This window comes from Pyrus communis, chromosome 1, assembly GCF_963583255.1.
Source record: "Pyrus communis chromosome 1, drPyrComm1.1, whole genome shotgun sequence".
Lineage (NCBI taxonomy): Eukaryota > Viridiplantae > Streptophyta > Magnoliopsida > Rosales > Rosaceae > Pyrus > Pyrus communis.
In genome coordinates this window covers 10,574,258-10,587,425 of record NC_084803.1, presented here as the reverse complement: position 1 = coordinate 10,587,425, position 13,168 = coordinate 10,574,258, and the positions used below count along the sequence as shown (strand labels likewise).

Here is a 13,168-nt window from a genome sequence, read left to right as displayed (position 1 = left end):
GCGTGCCCATGAACCCTCTAACAACATGGATTGTAACATGGTCACCCAAATTGCATGCCCAAATGCCCACCCAAAAGGCCATGAGAGATTAAGAGAAACAAAACCCTTCCCCACAAACCCTAACCCAAAGGTTGGCTCAAAGACTCAGTCCTATCACACTCCACTGTTCAAAACCAAGCATCCCCCAAAATGGCAATGGAGTCATGGACACATCATTGGGCTACAGAATTTCACTCTCTAACCAAAAGAAGCCAAAAACTGAAAAAAAAAAAAAACAAAGAAAAATTTTACGTGTGGGCCCCCACCCAGGATAAATAGTCCAATATATTCTGTGGGCTGGCTGGCTGTATAGTTAAATTTTTGAAATACAAAGCAAAGGAGATAAAAGAAAATAAAAAAATAAAAAATAAAAAAATTATTGGACCATCTGAAAGTCCAAGTGCCCAAAAAAAAATTATACCCAAAAATAATTGCCCTATTTTTTCAATCTGACCCCCCAAACCAAAAATATCTTATCCCCTTAACCCTTAACGAGTCCCAAAGTCCTCTTTTAGGTCCAGTTAGCTTCTCGGGTTCCAAAAGCCCAATCTAGGTTTCCCTCTCTCTGTGGAAAAACCCTAGATCTCGCTACTGCCGGAGAGTCGAAGCTCGGCCCGTCGAGCTTCAATCTGCCTTGCCGATCGCCTCCTCTCGGCGCCTCCACCTAAACCCCTCTGGTAAATTTCCCAACTTTTCCCCCAATTCTTTTTTCTCTCTTTCTGCGCTTTCGAAAGGTTTCAGATTTCCGCCTTCTTAAGCTTATGTTTCTGAAAGGACCTTTGATTTTGTGTTTAATTCGGGTTGTTGCGTTGTGAATTCTGATTTTTACGTTTAATTTGGGTTTTTACGTTGTGAATTTTGAATCTGTAGCCTGATTATGCTGTAATTAATTTTAATTTTGTGGGTTTGAGTAAATTCCGCACCTTTTCTTTTCGTTCTTTAATTTTTGAGTTCGATCTGTTAAATAGGTGTGATTGCTGGGTTTTTCCGATCTGGGCTGCTGTTTCTAAAAACGTAAAGTCTAAAACTCGATCAGACGACGGAATATTGTAGATATCTGGGTTTGTTTTTGAAAATTTAGTGCTGGTTTTTAATTTTAGCCCGTTTCTGGGTTTGTTTTTATTCTCCGAGTTTACAATCCGGTGGACTTCAATAATTCCTGACCCATCTGGGATCCATTGTAGGTGAGAGCTCATCTTCTTGTTGGAAGATGAAAGATGGATATTTAATCCGATGGACTTTAATCCGAGGGACTGTATTAGAGGCTGGGCAGGTCAATCTGTTTGGGTTGACCTAAGTTCATGTTTTTGTATCGGCCCATATGGGTCTGGTTGGGCCCAGTTTTGTAGGAATATTAAGATGCTAGGATGTATTTATTTAAAATGTTTGAAGCGATTCCCACAAGAAATAAAAATAGAAAAAAGTAAAAAAAAAATCCCAACAAACAGTTGTGATTGAATAAGCTTGGCCTTGCGAGACGGGGTGCTTTATGTAGATATTAAATCTACATAACATGCATGCTTAGATATTAAATCTTGGATTATTGCTCATTATTTTTTCGCTTTTCATGTTTTGGTATGACAAGTTTTCGTTTTTCAGTTTCTTAGTTAGTTTAGTTTTGCCTAATGAGAATCGAATTTCTCCTTCCGGTCCAAAAATAAATTTATAATTGGTGCATTTCGCTAGTTTGTGTTTTTCATTGTTGGGATAGTAGGGTGTTTGGACCATGAAATTTGTTCCTGCCATGCACAAAACGTAGAAACTTCTTGACTTAATATTTAGCTGGTTCTGTATGATGGGATGCGTATGATATTATGACAGATTGTGGTCGTTACCATTACAGTGGTGAAGGGATGCATCAACGACATCATTAGACCTTTCTGTAAGTAAATACAATTGAAAGAATGAGATCCTTTTTTTTCTATCCTTCGTGGTACTTGACAGTTTGCTATATTGTATGTTTACTGTTCTGAAGTAGTCTCATAACGTTGAAATATGGGTTTGTTCCTCCGTTTATTCATTCCATGTTTCTCTGAATCCAAGAAACTGTAGTTATGTTGCTTCTGTTTATTTATATGATTTTTGGTTCATGCTCAGATTCTGTGGCGAAGTCTTTAACGATGTGTTCCATTATCACTATGCTCTTAGTTTCAGCATCTACTTTCCGTTTTCTTAAAGGCGGTGGCTGTTTGCTGAATGCAGGATTTTACTTCCCAAGGACAACATGGCAACCCCTACTGAAGAGACAATTGCCGCTCCTATTCAAGACAAAATGGCCTCCCCCATTGAAGAGCCAACGGGCTCCCTTGTTGAAGAGCCATGGTCCGCCCCTGTTGAAGAGCCGATATCTGCCCCAGCCGAAGAGCCGACATCCGCCCCAGCCAAAGAGATGATATCCGCCCCAGCTGAAGAGCTGATGGTGCCCCCCGCTGAAGAGCCGATGGCTGTGCACGCTGAAGAGCCGATGGCCGCCCCCGTTGAAGAGCCGATGGCTGCTCCCGTTGAAGAGCCGATGGCTGCTCCCGTTGAAGAGCCGATGGCTGCTCCCGTTGAAGAGCCGATGGCTGCCCCCGTTGAAGAGCCGATGGCTGCCCCTGTTGAAGAGCCGATGTCTACCCACTATGAAGAGGCTATGGCTGCCCACTTTGAAGATCCGATGACCAACCACTTTGAAGAGCCAATGACCGCTCCTATTAATCACAAGAGTGCCACCCCTGATGAAGACATGATGGAAACACCTGATGAAGAAAAGATGCTAATGCTGACCCCATTTGAAGATAAGACTGCAACTCCCTATGAAAACAATGAGGTGGAAAATACAGAAACACAGCCTAACAAGCGCAGGAAAAAGAAGTCAATTGTCTGGGAGTATTTCACCATAGAAAACGTGGGTCCTGGATGTAGGAGGGCATGCTGCAAGCAGTGCAAGCAAAGTTTTGCTTACAGTACGGGTTCAAAAGTAGCAGGTACCAGCCACCTCAAACGCCACATTGCGAAGGGGACCTGCCCAGCGCTTCTTCGTAACCAGAACAACAATCAGTCTTCCCCATATACCCCAGCTTCAAGGGGTGGCAGCTCTTCCAATCCACCAAAAAGGCGTTACCGGACTGCTAACACACCCCAAATTATATTTGATCCAGACCGTTGTCGCCATGAGATTGCAAGGATGATCATCATGCATGACTACCCCCTGCATATGGTTGAGCATCCTGGGTTTGTAGCTTTTGCACAGAATCTTAACCCACAGTTCAACATGGTGAGCTTCAATACTGTTCAAGGAGATTGTGTTGCAACTTACCTAACGGAAAAGCAAAGTGTCACCAAGTTTATTGAGGGCATACCTGGACGTGTCTGCCTTACTTTGGACATGTGGAGTTCCTCTCAGAGTGTGGGTTATGTGTTTATTACTGGGCACTTCATTGATGCTGACTGGAAGTTGCACAGGCGGCTGCTCAATGTAGTGATGGAACCATATCCGGACTCTGATTCTGCGCTTAGTCATGCTGTTGCTGTTTGCCTTCATGATTGGAGTTTGGAAAACAAGTTATTTTCAGTCACTTACGATGAGCCACTGAGCGAGACTGCTCTTGAAAATTTAAGGCCTCTTCTTTCAAACAAGAACCCACTTATCCTCAATGGTCAACTATTGGTTGGGCATTGCATGGCCCGTACTTTGAGCAGCATTGCAAAAGAAGTGTTAGCAGCAGGAAGTGATGTGGTAAAAAAAGTCCGGGATAGTGTAAAGTATGTGAAGACATCAGAGTCCCATGAAGAAAAGTTTCTGGAGCTTAAGAGTCAGCTCCAAGTCCCAAGTGAAAGGAGCCTATCAATTGACGACCAAACTAAATGGAACACAACATATCAAATGCTGGTGGCCTGTTCTGAATTAAGGGAAGTTTTTACTTGCTTGGATACATCTGATCCTGATTACAAACAAACCCCGTCAATGGAAGACTGGAAGCAAGTTGAGACTATCTGCACATATTTGAAACTTATCTTCGATGCGGCCAACATCCTTACCACTACGACTAACCCAACTGCAGTTACTTTCTTCCATGAAGTGTGGAGGATTCAGACTGATCTGACTAAGATGGTCGAAAGTGAGGATCCCTTCATTAGCAGCCTAACTAAGACAATGCAAGAAAGAATTGAAAAATACTGGAAGAATTGTAGCCTGGCTTTGGCAACAGCGGTAGTTATGGATCCCAGGTTCAAGATGAAGCTTGTTGAGTTCAGTTTCAACAAAATTTATGGCGAAGAAGCTCCAATAGATATCAAGGTTGTTGATGACGGAATTCATGAGCTCTTTCATGAATATCTGACACTGCCTTTGCCTCTCACACCAACTTATGCAGACGAAGGGAATAACAACATTAAGATAGAGGATTCCCAAGGCGGAGCTATCCTAACAGACAACGGACTCACAGACTTTGACATGTACATCATGGAGACTACCAGCCAACAGATGAAGTCGGAGCTGGATCAGTATTTGGATGAATCTCTGCTGCCCCGAGTTAATGATTTTGACGTGTTAGGCTGGTGGAAACTGAACAAGATGAAGTACCCGACTCTCTCAAAGATGGCTCGAGACATTTTGTCAATTCCGGTATCTACAGTTCCTTCCGACTCCGTCTTTGATACCACGGTCAAGGAGATGGATCAGTACAGGAGTTCCCTACGACCAGAGACGGTTGAAGCCCTCATATGTGCCAAGGACTGGATGCGGTATGGATCAGCAGACGCGTCCACAGCACTTGTCAGAATGGAATATTAGATGGTAGGTCTCTTCCACCGACACGCGGATGGATGGGAAGTTGGCCGCCGGGAAGATGTATGATGGTAGGTGTTTGTATCATTTAACCTAGTTTATTTCAACCAGTAGGAGTTTATCTTTTGTACTATTTTTAAGAGGTTGAGTGGTTGGACGTGAATATTTAGCCTTAATTTATGGTAGTCTTAAAATTTATGATGATTTAAATGGAGTTTGGGATATGGATGGGCATTATATATGCTTTGTTTACAGGAGACTAGCCTCTTCCAGTTTCGATTGCAGAGGGTTCAATTTTGCTCGGAAAATACTTGGTTCCTTACATGTAAGGCTGTTCTTCCTCGCACACAAATTGGATTTCGACGTGTGTGCAAAAACTTTATAATTTATAGATTTAATGGGATTTTGGTACGTCTCTCTTGGTCATTGGAAATTAAGGAAGAAGGACCCTTACATATAAGAAAAACTAAGCTGTGTATTTTTGGCTCATCGCCAAATTGGGGTTGTCAGCGTCACCACTTCATTATTTGTCGTCGTCGAGTAAGTAAGTTTGATATAGGGAAATGATTTATGAACTCTGTTTAATCGAACAAATTAAATGAGAATCGAGACACTGACACGAAGAGTGCAAACCAGGAATATTTACAATTAATTATAATTTGCAAGCTCAGCACCAGATCCCGCATTCAGAGAACTTTTCTAAGGGCATCTTCACGACTCATCATCTGGAATCTGGATGGATCCCAAGATGGGGATGTGAGGTTCGATCTCCGGCCCTCCATCACCTTCTCGATTCTATGGCAAACATCAGCCGGTGGAATATTAGGACAACCTCCTGCAGCTTTCCCTCTTCCCGTCTACCACCACCATCGCATCTTCATCTTTATCTGAGCAAGTATTCTCTATGTTCTCAAGCTTGTGGCTGCGTCCCATAACAGAAACTATGCTATTCACATAAACAACAACATAACCATTATCTTCTGCTTCAATGGGAATGTGCTTCAGCTTTTTGGTACAAAGATAAAAGAAAACTCATCGCCCCACAATGCCACAGGGTTAGACCCTAGCATCTGATCTGTACGCTCAATAGGCACCCTTAAAGTCATCATCCATCACCCACATTTCATAAGGTTCTGGATATCTGTTGTCATGAGGACTGTTCACAACACGGGCAAGAAAAGCAACTGATTCATTCCACACAGTAAGCTTCAAACAAAGGTGAAATACCTCACGACGTGTATCGAACGAAATGATCAATGTCCCATTCGCTTGGAATCGACTCCCAATTAGGTCAAATGGAAATAATTCCTTATCTTGCTCAATTGCCAGCCAATAACACATTCCCTTGGGGGACATCTGGAAATACTCTGGCCAAAACAAACTAGTTTCAGTTTCTAAAGAATCAGTGTTGATCTCTTTCCAAAAATCACCGACTAAGAAATCTCCAGCAGTTTTCATCTGTCTCTTGAAAATAAGTAGTAAAGGTCACAACTTTGTACTCATTACATTTGGGATCATAGCCAAATCCAGTATGAAAACCAGTTTCAATTATATAAATGCTGATGTTACATGCATCTTCTCACAACCTCAAATTTGGGTCGACTTAATTTTATAAAATGATAGACCAAGTGTGAGAGTTGCATTGTTCGAACCCACAACCTCAAATTTAGGTCAACTTAATATCATTCATTATTTGTTTGCGGGTCTCATATGTTATATGCATCTTCTCTGCCAGCCCCACTTTCTATTAAGAATTTAAGATTGTCTTATTACACGATTACACCCACCCTATACCATTAATATCAAAGATATTATTTAAAGTATATACTATCATAAGATTAGCCTAGGCCCTAGGATTTAAATCATTGATATCGGTTGCTTTAATCACAAGTATTATCCTATTATTCACAAGTGTTACACGTCTGGTTCATATGATCACATACTATAATAGCGTATCCATTCAATCGTGATGGAATATCATCTTAGGTTGGATGGATACGACCAAGTGTGAGACTTGTGTTATTCGACCCCACAACCTTACAGTTGGGCCGGCTCGATATCATTCATTATTTGTTTGTGAGCCTCATGTTATTTGATTTTAGCCGAAGTTCATTTTATTTTGTCACATCATGTTCACATGGCGAATATGGATTAGGCAAGATTTCATTTTAGCTTGAGTCATACTGTGAAGATACGTTATTCGAAAAAAGGTGGAATATTCACATTCTTTATGAAATAGATATGAATCATGTCCATTTTAGTGTATTGAGATATGAATACATTGTATCTCTATTTCTTATTTTACGTTTGGTGGAAGGTATATGTGCATCTTATCTGTCAATTCTGCTTTCTATTAAGAATTTAAGATTTGTCTTATTACACGGTTACATCGACCCTATACCATTAATATTAAAGATATCATTTAAAGTATACTACTATAAGATTAGCCTTGACCCTAGGGTTTAAATCATTAATATCAATTGCTTTAATCACATGTGTTGTTTCCCTCAATAGAAAGTTGGATAAAAAGCCTAAAACCATTGACTAGCATTTGCTTGATCACGTGTGTCGCTTCCCCTCAATAGATAGTTAGATAAAAGATCCAAAACCATAAGCATAAAAAGGCTTCAATTTAAAGCCATTGTCGACACAATACACATGCATGCAGTTTCTTTTGCCTATAAATTGAAAACTTGACGGTGATATGTAACAAGTTATATTCTGAATTGCAGACTTGTATTGATTTTTATTTATAGTGGGAGTAGGAATGTTAATTAAGTTTTTCACAATTTCGCATCTGTTTCGATCGTTTTATTTTAACCCCTCCACCACCTCGACGTCAACCTCCACCCCATAGGTACTATAAATACATGCAACTTCGTCTTCAAAACATCAGGTTGAATTAGAAATGGAGTCTAAGTTAGTGCAAGTCATAATTTTCTTCTTGTTTGTCACAGTTTCATCCGCTTACACAATTTCGCATTTGAATGTCGTTTTCGGTTTCTCCGAATGTGTCACACATATTGCATGTGGTAATGATCGGTTGTTGTTTGGATGGGATATTTTGCATGCGTGCGATATCCCTTGTGTGCACCCCTCTGCGTTATGGTCTTGGTAGTTATCATATTTTAGGTCAAATCGGATAAATGATCCTTGTGGTCATAAGGTATTTTGAAGATAGCCCCTGTATTAAAAAAACTCGAATTTAAACCCCTGTGGTGTACTCCATTAGCAAATTTAGTCCTAAAGCGATTTTTCAGTTAACTATATGTTAATACATAGGTAAAATTATACTTTGATGTGTGCACCTTCTTTTTCCTGCATCTACCCTACGCAACCCCCAAACTCACCTCGCACAAGAGAAAAAAGGAGAGACCATTTTCAGTTTTCCACAAAGCTACCACCGCAACCATGGCGGTCACTGTGTCTCCGGGGGCCAAACCCGATGCCTAGGCCCTCGCCGTCGAGAATTCATCTCCATCGGTGATACACCGCCAATGATTCATCTCCGCTGGTGATACAATGCCGGCGTCAACGATGACATTTCGTTCGAGTCCAGGCACAGCTCGCTCGACGACGTCATCTCCCTGCTGATGAAACAAAAATTAATCTGAAAAAAATACGTTTCGGTTTGGAGAAATTGAAAAGGGAAATTATGATGAAGGAATGAGAAGTGAAACCTGAATTTATTGTTGGTGATGGAGGTCGAGTTGGAGAATGCTGTTTTGAAACTCTTAGCCTGCAAACGGTGCAATGAATTTTGAAATTTAAATTCGAATTTATTAAACATTGCAATAAAATCTTAGAAACGTAAGCGTCAATTTGTTTCCTGAGAAAATCCTAACGGAAATGAGAAAAATCAACTATTACAATTTTCCATTGGCCCATGGAGACACGGTGGCCGCCATGGTTGCAGTGGTAGCTCTGTGGAAAACTGAAAATGGTCTCTCCTTTTTCTCTTGCGCGAAGTGAGTTTGGGGGTTGTGTAGGGGAGATGCAAGAAGAAGAAGGTGTACACGTCAAAATATAATTTTACCCATGTATTAACAGATAATTAACGAAAAAAAATCACTTTTGGACTAAATTTGCTAACGGAGTACACCACAGGGGTTTAAATCCGAATTTTTTTAGCACATGGCTATCTTTCGAATACCTTATGACCACATGGATCATTTATCCGATTTGGCCTATATTTTACTTGGTTATCAGGCACTATTAGTTTATAGTAATGTTCGGGTAATCACTTATCACCCCACTCTTTCTTATTTACCCACCATCACTTCTCTCTTCATTTCTCACCAAATCTCTCTTTCTCTCTCTCTCTCTCTCTCTTTCTCTCTCTCTCTCTCTCCACTCTCTCTTGTATTATGTGTATTGTATTTTGTAAGGTGTATATTCATCATAAAGAGAAGTACAAGAGACCTAACCAATATATATGTGTGAAGAGTAGGAACAAGACCTCTTATCCCTCATTGATTTACACCTAAAGCTAACAAACAAAGTAAAAATCAACAAGATACACATCCTTTGAATTAAGGGGAACGACAACAAGAGACTAACTATTGGTGATACCAATCCAGAAGATGGCAGAAAACAGCCACTCTACATGGTATATCAAAACATCACCCTAAGACTCGGTTAACAACTTGTACAGTGGATATATAACCTAACCCTAGTTGACATGCTTTTTCCAATTCATTTAGTAAGACAGAACTAAAACGTTGATTTGGGTTGATATCAACATTTGAACGAGGTGATGATGTAGCAGCACGAGGAGCTGTCTCCTTCTAAATTCATTGAGCTCTCTTAAGCCATATTTGAAGAACAAGAAGAAGCTCACAAAACTCTGAAGAAAATATACAGAGACAGGCCAGTTAGGGTCATTGCTCTGATACCATATTGTATTTTGTAAGTTGTAATTCATCATAAAGAGAAGTACAACAGACCTAACCAATATATATGTGTGAAGAGTAGGAACAATACCTCCTACCCCTCTTTGATTTATACCTAAAGCTAAGAAACAAAGTAAAAATCAACAAGATACTCATCCCTTGAATTAGGGGGAATGACAACAAGAGACTAACTATTGGTGATACCAATGCAGAAGATGGCAGAAAATAGCCACTCTACACGGTACATCAAAACATCACCCTAAGACTAGGTTAACAACTTGTACATGGATATACAACCTAACCCTAGTTGACATACTTCTTTCAATAATGTGTATAATGCTAGCAGAAAAAAATGGTAGTGGAGGTTGTCAAAGAAATATATTGGCGCTAATACTGCATGATCTTCATGTGGAGGTTGAGATAGGAGGACCTCAATTTTGGTAGATTTTTGATGCTGTTATCTTGTAAAATGTTAGACAACTTCATTCGCTTAATATTACCTAGTTAAACTCATTCTCTTTTCTCTTCATATATTGTTTCTAATCTTAATACCTCACCCAATCCATGAATTTGAGTTAAGGTTTCTTTCTTTCCTTTTTTTTTCAATTTTCTTCTCAACTGATGCATTTTTAAGGTTTATTTAATTATAGATCGACATAATTAGTATGTGAGTGGGCAGGAACCCGGATGTAATTCAAGTGAAAAAAAAATTCATTTCTTTTTAAACAAATTTCGTATAGGGCGCGATTACACAGAAGTGCCTAATCAATTGAGAAAGACAGTTAGACTTGTCAGAATGAAGGCACAAATAAGGCTCTATTGTGCTTTGCCTTAATAACACAAACAACTATATTGTGTCCTTCGACCAAAGGACATACTCATAAAGGACACGCATAGAATTATTGTTGTTGCACTGTTGCTGTTTGTCTATGAGCACATATGTTGGAGCTCTTTGGCCTCAAAGGGCACAAATAATTTAGTGCGTAGTGCCCGTATTTTTTGTAGTGCCAAGTGCTGCTAATGTGCTTTGCATACATATGCAACCAGAGAACTTGACTAACGACCGATTTCAGCAATCTTGGTCCAAGATTTCAGAGATCTGTCATCGTTGTCAATTTCATACAATGCAAAGTGAGTTATGGGGAAGGTTAAGCTAGTAATACTCTCGTCGAGAATATTAACAATTTCTCCAGCTTTTTTCCTTTCTTCTTCCGTCAACTTCCCACAGAGGAGACTCAAATACGGCATAGAACCTGCATCAAATATTGCAGACACGCAGATTACATATGTACAATCCCGTCAACACGAGAAGAAATTAAGTTACTGTAAACAACAACTTACTGTTGTAGAAGCCGAAATGGTAGCTCCATTGTTCGGCATTTTCAAATAACTAAGAAAAGGTGTAATGACTAGTGAGTCTAATCAAGCTCAAGAAACCAAAACGAGAAAGATGAAAAGGAAACAAAACAAAACATCAAGAAAATGAATATGTATTAACAAGGGATCGAGAAAATATATACCTTTCGATCCATTAAGAGTGAAACACACTGGTGATAATAATTCTTAGTAACCACCTGATCAACTCTAGCAAAGATGTCTTCCTCACGATTCATCACCTGGAGGCCCTCCATCACCTTCTTGATTCTATGGGAAACATCATCCGGTGGAATGGCCCAAACCGAATATGAGTACAACCTCCAACAGCTTTTTCTCTTCCCGTCTACCACCACCATCGCATCTTCATCTTTATCTGAGCAAGTATTCTCTATCCTCTTAAGCTTGTGGCTGCGTCCCATGACCGAAACTATGCTATTCACATAAACAACAATATTATCTTTATGTTCTGTTTCAATGGGAATATGCTTAAGCTTTTTGTACAAAGATTAAAGAAAACTACGTGTCCATCACTGTCAACCATAAGACACTCATCGCCCCACAACGCCACAGGTCTAGACCTACGTATCTGATCATCTGTGCCCTCAATAGTAAAGTGTTTTGTCCAAGCACCCTTAAAGTCATCATCCATCACCCACATTTCATAAGATTCAGGATATCGACGATCGTTCACAGCAAGGGCAAAAAAAGCAACTGATTCATTCCAAACAGTAAGCGTCAAATAAAGGTGATCCGACCGGACAAACTGTTGGAGCTCAGATGGTAAGGGTATACCGTGAAATACCTCACGACTTGTATCGACCGAAATGACCAATGTCCCATTCGCATGGAATCGATGCCCAACAATGGCAAATGGAAATAATTCCTTATCTTGCTCAATTCCCAGCCAATAACACATTCCCTTGAAGGACATCTGGAAATACTTAGGCCAAAACAAAGTAGTTTCGGTTTCTAAAGAATCTGTGTTGAGCTCTTCCCAAAAATCACAACCCATGGTGTATACTATTGCTTTGTGCAGACTAAGAAATCTCCAGCAGTCTTCATCTAGCTCTTGAAAATAAGTAGTAAAGGTCACAACTTTGTACTCATTAGACACGGGATCATAGCCAAATCCAGTATGAAAACCAGTTTCCATATGTTCTTGCCCATCGTGATCATCCGGCTGGTCCAAAGGCCACATTGGAAGGCATGGCTCATCGGGAATAGGATTGAATTCCCCAATTCCGGGATTGCATAAAACTAGGCTACTCTCACTAGATAGTAAAACGATGCCATTGCAGTGGCCTTGGCACCAAATGGTTGTTCCGGGACTCCGATCTTTTGAATAAAAGATTGAGGAATAATGATGTCCTGGACACCAACAAGAGAGCAGCTATTGCTATGCTCGTCATCAGTATTATCATCGTCTTTGCAAAACTCAAGAATTGATAATACTTCTGCAGTCTCCTCCTTCTTAGTGGTGCTGTTACACTTGGGGTTCTCCTCCTCCTCATGCTGCCGCTGCACTACTAATCGCGCCAAAAAGACGTGGAGAGTGGTGAGATTGTTGTTTGCGGAGTTGGAGAGGTGCTTTGACACGAAACCCGGATTGTTGATGAGAGCAAACCACCATTTAGAGACACATTTGAATCGCATCAAAGTTTTGGGAGGCAGAGTTAGCAGGATTTTCACCAACATATCTTGTCCCATTTTCATTTTGCTGCTGCAACACTACTCGCGCTCTCCCTTAAACGACAAATTATAAAACTTTTTAATTAAGATTTCTAAGAGGAAAAAAATCATATACAGTAAACCGATTAAGATTTTAGATCAGAACTTTGATTAATTTTTGGAAGCAAGGTTCAATTATACATGGCTTTCTATATATATATATATATATATAATCATCGTAGAAACTGATTTAGATTAGTAATTAAAAATTTAATTAATTGTTGCAGAAATTACCAGAGATGAAAGAGACCCCCGCAGGAGAAGGATTCGATGGAGGCCGTGCCGGCCGGCGTTTTGTTCTGCTTTATGACTGTGATTGGTGCAATGCAACTGGGAGGGATTTGTTTCAAGTTCAACTTCAATT

General features: G+C 40.1%; 2 protein-coding genes across 2 annotated transcripts; one reads left to right on the top strand and one right to left on the bottom strand.

Annotated features, from left to right (window-relative positions):
• The first annotated feature begins 514 nt into the window (after positions 1 to 514).
• On the top strand, positions 515 to 5,031 carry LOC137737665 (zinc finger BED domain-containing protein DAYSLEEPER-like). Its single transcript, XM_068477211.1, has 2 exons — positions 515 to 716; positions 2,242 to 5,031. Exon 2 carries the CDS (start codon positions 2,264 to 2,266, stop codon positions 4,811 to 4,813), a length of 2,550 nt encoding a protein of 849 aa, XP_068333312.1. The 5' UTR covers positions 515 to 716; positions 2,242 to 2,263; the 3' UTR covers positions 4,814 to 5,031.
• Positions 5,032 to 5,629: 598 nt separating this feature from the next.
• Positions 5,630 to 6,265, bottom strand: LOC137741712 (uncharacterized). The gene is made up of 2 exons (XM_068481456.1): positions 5,924 to 6,265; positions 5,630 to 5,812 (listed from the first exon to the last, which is right to left on the bottom strand). The coding sequence occupies exons 1-2, from the start codon at positions 6,263 to 6,265 to the stop codon at positions 5,630 to 5,632; spliced, it is 525 nt and encodes a 174-aa protein (XP_068337557.1).
• Between the last annotated feature and the right edge of the window lie 6,903 nt (positions 6,266 to 13,168).